This window comes from Ursus americanus, chromosome 25 (assembly GCF_024610735.1).
Source record: "Ursus americanus isolate L20-20 chromosome 25, mUrsAme1.1.p, whole genome shotgun sequence".
Lineage (NCBI taxonomy): Eukaryota > Metazoa > Chordata > Mammalia > Carnivora > Ursidae > Ursus > Ursus americanus.
Window position 1 is genome coordinate 27,354,485 of NC_142151.1, and position 9,300 is coordinate 27,363,784.

At 36.1% G+C, this 9,300-nt stretch overlaps 1 protein-coding gene across 8 annotated transcripts in view; it reads left to right on the forward strand.

The window, feature by feature from the left end:
- The window catches only part of CCDC91 (coiled-coil domain containing 91), a 311,062-nt gene extending 303,285 nt beyond the window's left edge, over window positions 1-7,777 (forward strand). For 4 of the 8 annotated variants that reach the window (XM_045811835.2, XM_087855733.1, XM_087855732.1 and 1 more), the window contains 2 exons: window positions 6,682-6,749; window positions 7,011-7,777. In XM_045811835.2, the coding sequence (XP_045667791.1) occupies window positions 6,682-6,749; window positions 7,011-7,263 (321 nt within the window). In that variant the 3' untranslated portion in view covers window positions 7,264-7,777. The other 4 variants (XR_015721662.1, XM_045811839.2, XM_045811837.2 and 1 more) reach the window with 2 other exon arrangements.
- Window positions 7,778-9,300: the final 1,523 nt, after the last annotated feature.

The window sequence follows — 9,300 nt, forward strand, 5'->3', positions numbered from 1 at the left end:
CCCCCTTGCTCATTTTGCTCCAGTTTTGTTATATGTGTTGCCAGTATTCAGTCACACCAGATCTGAACCCACATTTCGGACTCTGCTCTTGCCATTTCATCTGCCACAAAATTTTCTTTCCTGATGCTTTTGTATGGTTCCTCTCCTCCCTCATTTCTTTCAGCTCTCTTCAGTACCACCTTGTCCATGTGCTCTTTACTCTCCATCCTTCCGCAAAAGCTCTCCCCTCGTCTTTGTCAAATACTGCTTTGTTATTTTTAGAGTACTGATCTCCACCTGAAAAGTAGTAATGTGTTTCCTCATACTACACTATAAATTATATAAGAATAGAGAATTGTCGGATTCATCCCTGTATTTCTAGTGCCGAAAATGGTGCCTGGCACATAGTAGGTGCTAGAGAAATACTGAATAAATGAGTGAGTGAAAGAATGTATGAATACTTCTAAGCAGACTTTCTCCACTACGTTCAAGCCTCCTTTCTCAGTGTCTCTCAACACTCTATCTTTGTTCTTCCAAAGTGCTTTCCTATAATTTCTAACACATCTTCTCTTCATCTAAGGAAATGCTCTTGATACTCTGAGCGCCTGTTCAGGTCCTGCCTCCATGAAGTCTTCACTGCTGCCCTCCTGCCACGGTCCCTCCCCATCTCTGATCTTCCATTAGACTCGGTCTTTACACACGAGCACCTCTTTGTTCTTCAGTCATTGCGTGTGTGTCTCTCCAAAGAGATTGCAAACTAATTTCTTAAGGACAAGGACATTATAATATACTTTTTTTGCTCAGACCTCAGAGCCATAATGTATAAATAGGGGTCAATCCTGACTTTTTTCTTGATTGACTGATTGACTAGTTGAATGCCTCCATCTCAAACAGGTAAATGAAACAACAGTTTGAGGGTTTCTTGGCGGGGGCAGGGGAGTATAATAATGTCAGAAAAATAGAAGCATTCGTATCCAAATAGCACTATTAAAAGGTCAGCACTGTAATAAATACGTGACTGAAGAACTATTCCATTTCTTATTAGAAGGTAAACAATCTTTCTTACCCAATATGATGATATTAACTGGAAAATCTGTCTGAGTAATTATAGTTTCAGATCATCATACTTGACCTTTCTTCAATGATGATGAAAGAGCTTGTTAAGGATGTGAAAACTGAATCCATAAAACTTATTATTACTAAACTGATAACACTTGTTTATGGACTCACTTTCCATCAGTAAATTTGATATCCATTCTAGCTTTTTTAAAAAATGAGATGACTTTTTAAGCATAGTTTAAAATATGGTGGAGGGCAGGTTGGAAAAGTAACATTAATAAAGGTAAACTTAGTACTTTCACATTTCTTGGTGTATCTTGTTGGTAGAAGCCCCAAAGATATTGTAATCATAATTAGTACTAAGTGTATGATACACATAAAATACATATAATATATATGTATACACACACATATGTATATATATATATATACACAAAAACAATGTATTGGATTTTCTGGGATGTAAACAGTGTTCTTAACAATTCTATTAAAATAACCCATATTTGTTTGTAACTGACTTTGAATTGTGCTCTTCAGACCAGTATAAGTTCACCGTCCATATTATATTTTGAAATGAAAGCTAAGATCTCGGGATGTTTTTCTTCTTTTGCTATAGCATAAAATACTAACAGGTAAATCTAATACAGCGAATTACTAGGAAGTCATGTGTTCCTTTTTTTTCCCTCCTAACCTTATGAACTTTCAGAAAGTAGTATGCTTTGAAATTGTTTTCAGTAGTATACAAACTGAAGAGATGCAAAGAGGGAAGAGAGGTTTATAAAGCCCAGGGGTCTGTTTCAGAGACCTCAGAATTTCCAGGGTTTGTTTGTTTGTTTTTTTTTTTCCCAGCTGAAAGAACAGAAAATGGAGGGGGAAACAAAGCAGTTAGAGCTACACCACCAGGAAGAGATTGCAAACCTCATGCCCGGAAGTGCTTGCCACCACCGCTCGACATAACATTGTCAGCACAAAGTCATAGAATACAAATCTTTGACTCACTTTGAAATGAAAGCCACAAATACAGGACTAAGATCCAGTTTTCGAGGGGCAAAAAGAGTTGAATATTTTGCCAAGATTCTTCTTGCCTCAATAAAGGATAGTAAGATAATGCCTAATAAAACAGAAACTGTTGAAATTCAGGAATTTGCCAAGAGCATCGGCTTGATGCACTCATTTCAGAGAGACGAATCTGCCATCTTTATAAGAGAAAGGTCTCAAGTGTTCCTCTCCACAGATGTGATTTTTGTATCATGCCCAGGAAGGACCTGCCAAATTGGACGTTCAGTTCTGTGATGGCCCAGTTTATCTTCTTTCCCATAAAGGATCAGTGTCACTTTATTGCTCCTTAAAGTGTTGAGTTCCTGTTGATTTAATGGATCCTTGACTTTAGACAGTTCTGGGGAGGCATGTTGAAAGATGTGAAGTGAACCTTGGAGCTGGCTAAACGCAAAACCAGTATGTCCGTCATCTTGTAATCCACTAATTCCACAAGCAAAAGAGAAGTGCTTGGTATGCTTAAATAAATCTATTAAACCTTTTTGCCCTTATTTATATCCCTGCTTTTTAAAAAATTACAGAATAGTCATTCTGAATGCATAAATCCAGATGACTTTTGTCACTTAGCAACAATCACAGGTCGCATATTAATTATGTGAGCTTGTGCGACAGGCACTCGGAAGGAGAAGCGTTTCTCCTCTGATATTCATAAATTCTAAGATATTCAGTCAAATTTTATTTTAATACAACTCCTGATTATTCTCGGGGGCTTCTAGAAGACTCGGAACTATTAAAGCTGACATTTATGGTATATGTACGTGAGTTATGAAACATGATTGTAAAACACCCATGAGTCCCCCTCCAGCATGAATCCAGGTGTCTCATCTGCCTGACACCGTCCTCTACATAACAAGTCCAGATACAACCGTCCTCGTTTGTGATTGCACGATTGCCTTGCCTCAGAAAGAAATACGCTATTGACTATTGATGTAACTCAATACAGTTTCGAATTTTGCTTGGCTTTTGTGCCATATGAAAAAGGGTATCAGCCTATCTCTAGTCTGACCACTTCCTTTTTAAATTCTATTTTATTACAAATGTTCACTGATTTATATTCTTCTGCAATATTTGATGGTATGGTTGGTATTTGTTAATATGTGATACATTAAGATTTATTATGAAGTTGTAGTAATTAAGCCAGCATTATATTTGTGTGAATGGTCTAGTGAAACAGAATAGGGAGCCCAAAGACAGATTCTTGCCTGTATGGAAACCTGATTCATGATAGAAAGAACATTGCAAGTGACACATGCTTTGGCTTAAGCAATCTCTGTAAGATGTACTAGCTTCGGTATACAGAGGTCTGTGTTGAAGGCTGTTCATTATAGCGGTGATTATGATAGCAAAAGGTTACAAACAATCCAAATGTCTAGCAATAGAATAATTTTTAAATAAAATATCTATTTTATACATATGTATATATAATTATAAATGCACAGGGGGGAAAGTATGCAACCATTTGAAAGAAGAAAACAGGGGAAACTGATCCTCTCATAGACTGCAGATGGGACTGATATATTTGCACCCTCACTCTGGAAAGCAATTTGGTATTATCTATCACAATTTAAAATATGCAAATCTTATGATACAGAAATTTCACCTGTTGGAATCTGTCCAAGAGATACCCTTGAACATCTTTTGAAGGGACTGCACTCAGGTTATTAATATCCTTGGTGGTTCAAAAACAAGACAAACCTGGAACAAACTTACATGTGTATCCGTGGGGAGAGTGGCTACATAAGTCATGGAATACAGTCAAGCAATTTTTTTTAAAGATTTTATTTATTTATTGGACAGAGTGAGACACAGTGAGAGAGGAAACACCAGCAGGGGAATGGGAGAGGGAGAAGCAGGCTTCCCGCCGAGCAGGGAGCCCGATGCGAGGCTCAGTCCCAGGACCCTGGGATCATGACCTGAGCCGAAGGCAGATGCTTAATTGAGCCACCCAGGCGCCCCAACAGTCAAGCAAGTTCTTAAAAATGAGATAGGGAAAATTTCCAGTAATGGCAGCTGTGGAACAGAGTGATTGTGTGAACCCTCCCACAATTAACAATCATAAGATCTGGACCACATATTTTTTAAAACCCATCTTTAAATGCTTGAAAGCATCCAAAAATGGACAGAAACCACTGGGACTAGACTGGAACTGGGTATTAGTACCCTCTTCTGTACTGTTTGAATTTAGACCAAGTATAAAATTTTTAAAACTACAAATATTCGTATTTCAGTGTGTTTTACATGCATTAAAATAAAGCCTTTAAAATTCACCTGTATCTCCTACTTATCTTTTAGATTAGGTCAAGCATGTTTTCACTTTTAGAATTAAACATGGATCTGGCATTTCTGGTAGATCGTCTTGCTCTGCTTGCTTAAGTACTTCTTGATTCATTCAACCTCAGCCAATATTTATTGAGTGTCTAACATGTGTCAGACCCTCTTCTAGATGCTGGGGTACAACAGTCAGCAGGACAGACAAGATCTCTGCTCCCTTGGAGTTTATATTGTAATGAACTGTCTTGTTTAATAGACATGTGGAAGCAGAGGCATATGTTCCCCTGAAGGTATCCTCTGAGAGAAGAAGGGAAAAATAGAGGAAAAAGGATAAACAGAAATCCTATTTATGTATATTAAAATCCCAAACTGTTAGAATTGAAAGGAGTCTTACTGGCATTCAATTTTTTACATGTGCATTTTGCTAAATGCATTTTTATTAACTAATTTTTAGGATATTTCAACATTTTAACCTTCCAGTTTTTTCAGTCATTTTGAATATCAGTGGATTATAGAAGTGGAATTTAACAGAATTCTTGTTTGGATTTTTTTTGTTGTTGTTCTATGTTGGGGAAAGCTTGTGGGAAGATTATGTCAACTTTACATAAGTATGACAGGTATATACTGTAAGATGGAATTTACCTGGCTTTTTTTTTTTTTTTTTTTTTTTTAGTTCCTTCATTGTTCTGTAGCCTGTAGGCAATATGTTGTCATTGGTTATTTTTACACCATGGGCAAGTTGATTTTTTATTGTTTTTTAGTTCAATTCCAGTATAGTTAACATACAGTGTTCTGTTAGTTTCAGGTGTACAATATAGTGATGCACCAATTCTCTACATTACTCCGTGCTCATCACAGTCTGTGGACTCTTAATCCCCGTCACCTGTTTCACCCATCCCCAGTCTCCCTCCCCTCTGGTTACCATCAGTTTGTTCCCTATAGTTAAGAGTCTGTTTCTTGGTTTGTCTCTCTCTCTCATTTTTTTTCCTTTGCTCTTTTGTTTTGCTTCTTAAATTCCACATATGTGTGAAATCATATGGTATTTGTCTTTCTCTGACTTATTTCACTTAGCATTCTACTCACTGGCTCCATGCATGTCATTGCAAATGGCAAGATTTCATTCTTCTTTATGGCTGAATAATATTCCATTATAATATATATATTATTCCATTATTATACACACACACACACCCCACATCTTCTTTATCCATTCATCTATTGATGGACACGTGGGCTGCTTCCATTATTTAGCTATTGTAAATAGTGCTGCAATAAACATAGGGGTATATATATCCCTTTGAATTAGTGTTTTTGTATTTTTTGGGTAAATATTCAGTAGTGCAATTGCTGGATCATACGGTAGTTCTGTTTAGCTTTTTGAGGAACCTCCATACTGTTTTCCACAGTGGCTGCACCAGTTTGCATTCCCACCAACAGTGCATGAGGGTTCCTTTTTCTCCACATCCTCTCCAACACTTGTTCTTTCTTGTGTTGTTGATTTTAGCCATTCTGACAGGTGTGAGGCAATATCTCACTGTAGTTTTGATTTGCGTTTCCCTGACGATGAGTGATATTGAGCATCTTTTCATGTGTCTGTTGGACCATGGGCAAATATTTTAGGGCAGAAGGGGAGTTAGAAACTTATCTGGATGTATTCACTAACTCTTACCATCCAGAAAGTTCTTTATTATATGACTTTTATTATTAATCTTTTGTTCACTATATTAATTTGTTATTGATACATTAAAACAATCTCTTAACTCAGCAGGAAGACCAGGTCAAGTAAGTGTCAACAGTGTCAAGTATTTCTTAAAGTAAACCTGTCCCAAGAACTTTCTCTAACTTCACCTTCAGGACATGATCTCTTCACTTTTCTTTTATTCTGCTAAACTCTCTCCACGATGTAATTATGCTGTATTTTTGTACTGTGTATTTGTTTTGTTTTTCACATCTGTTATATTTATATGATCTTTGTGGCTGTTTGGTCTGTATATTCATTAAGAACTGACATTTTTATATTTTTGTTTTCTGAAATCACTATGATCAAATTTATGCTATTTTCCAATAACTGAGTCCCACTATCAGTTTTAAAATTGTAATGAGTATCATCTCACCCTAGCTATTATAGGCCAGAATCAGTGACTACATTGTCTTTGAATTTAAAGCACTATTTGATTTTCTAAATCATCACGTAAAAGGTTTCTCTAATGGGCTTCAGTGGGCATAATATTCTTTATCCGTCAACTAAGTGTATTTTTTTTCTCTTTTTCTCTCTCTTTAAAAAACAAAAACAAAAACAAAAACAAAACCCAACAGCTTGATCAAGTCATCCGCCAAAGAAGCCTGTCCAGTTTGGAACTGTTCCTCTCTTGTGCTCAGAAACAGTTAAGTGCGCTAATAGCTACAGAACCGGTTGACATTGAATAAAGAGAACATGACAAGCTAACCCCACACTGGCAATGGATAAATCATTAGACCTCTAAAATACATGCTGTGAATTATAAAGATGCTTTTGTTTTCCTTCCAAACCTTGGAGAATTGATTTCCACTTCAAGGGTAAACTAAACCAATATTTTGAAGAACTATCACGAGATCTAATTTATTTTCTTTTGTTTTCTCCTTTACGTTTACTGTCATTTTCTTAGGAGCAGTAATCGTCGTAGTAGCAGCAATGGAAAGTACGATGTGACCCAAAAACCACTGAAAATTGCCGCGTTACCAAAGCTAATTAAAATTCATAGCCTTTGGTGGCCTATGATATTGTATTTGGCACGAATAGTAAATATCTTTACTTATTGCTTTACAGTGACTCTTGATAAGATTCTAGAATGTAATCATTTATTTGATTTTGAAGATAGAAACAGCATGGGCTTCAGCAACACTTATTTATTTATGTAACTTCAGTGTAAAACACCGATATAACAGAGTCATTCTGATATTACCAGACCCCTTTTCTGTAGTAGGATCTATGCGTTTTCATTGGTAGCAATTAAAAATACTGAACATTATTATATTAATTCAGCTTTGATCTGATGTACCGCCTAAAGGGGTATGTGTGTGGTGTATGCTTATTTCCTGTTTCTCTTCTTCAAAGTCACTATAAATCAGTAAAATCATTTCTTAATCATATCGTGAACCTAATCTCCAGAAAGATAATATAACTTAGCCATTTATAGGAATTCAGGTTCAAATATAAAAGATATAAAATCCTTTCCCAGTACTTCAGAATGTACTTAAATCATGAGTAATGTACTTTAATGCAAAATCCTGAGTTTTTTTAACATCAAAACTAAAATGCTGTCATTAAAATGTATGCAAACATTTTGTCTCGTTTTCTGAAATGCTTCTATTACCATGGGCTTTGTACTTTTCTGGGATTTCTCAATGTAATAAAAAGAACTCCAAAAACTTATTTGGTTATTAGTTTCCTTTTTTTAATCTTTTTAAAAAATTAATTAACTCTTTTTTTAGAATCTTTCTTCCTCGAACTTCTATATCCATGGATGATGATGTTTTTAATATAGACCTCCCCCTAACCATTTAAAACGTTTACCAACAATCTTTAAATGGTGATAATGAAATAGTTTTCTCTTGTAAATTTAAAAAAGAAATTAAAACAAACAGGCCACTCACTTGAAATGCAGCATCGTAAATAGAGGAGGAGGGCTTTTGATTCAGGAGCAAGCCAGTAACACAATGTTATAGTCATATTTAAAATCATTTGACTCTCTGTCATCGAATATAAAATGATATCTTACAAGTCACTTAAATATGAATTACATGAAAATGAAGCACAGAAGGTCACTGAAACGAAGATTCAGAGAGACTAATATCCAGAGATAGTAGAAGTGTGAAGAGAATATAATGGTCTACTCCTCTCTTTCACCCCCTACCACCACAAATTGATTTTTTTCTTCCTCTGCTTGGGGTTCCAGCTTTCCCGTTGACTTAGACTAATTGTTGTCTGAAGTAATTCAAAACAAATCGATCCTGATCAGTCTGTAAGTATTTGCAGAACACCCAGCAAGCACAACTATAAACTCTTGGATTGCTCTATGGTGCTTCTTTCCCACAGAGCTGTCCTTCAAGATAACGAAGAATGATCATCTGGGCAAAGAATTGATTATTTGAATACATTAATCCTTCCAAACTGAATAGCTGATTATCTGTTTCAATGATGTTCAAGTTATTGATCTCATTGAGAACTATTCTGTTTTTGCTCTGGTTATCAAAAGGACATAGACCATCTCAGGTCATATTCGCTGAGAGAATTAAATGCTTAAATATTGTGCCGTGAGTAAAGGTGAGAGTCTTTCCCTGAAATGTGAGCCCAGAGTCTCAAAGAAAAGTAGTCAGATGTTTTGTGTCTAAAACCTTCTTTGCCTATTGTATGATTTTCTTAACTCTTTTTATGTACCATTTTCTACTTTTATGTTTAGGTGAGTAAGATACCATTTGAAAGGCTGAGAGTAAGACAGCAGTTAGATTTTTGGAATGATAAAGCCATTTTCAGACTGTGACTCCATTTTTAAGAGCATGCTTGAGGGTTCATTAATAGAAAAGTTCTCCCTCCCCCAAATGAGATCTTCTTTGTGCCAAGTATTTTCACATGTTATCCCAGTGACCCTATAAGGTTACAGTATCTAGTGGAGGAGATGGTATATCCACATTTATTAGTGGAGAGGTGTTTACTTGCCCCTGATGACCAGGTGGAGTTGGGATTCAACCCAGAGCTTTCAACATGCAGTGTTACTCTTTCTAGTACATTGGAGATACCTAATAGTCTCTTCATGAGAAGGTATCTGGGACTCTCTAGTTCATGTACTCTCTGCACATTATTTTAATCTTAAGAAGAAGTCTCCCCCCCCCCCACCTTATAAACCTAGTTGGAGTTCTGGCTCTGTCACATTCTAACTGTGGAACGTTGGACAGGTT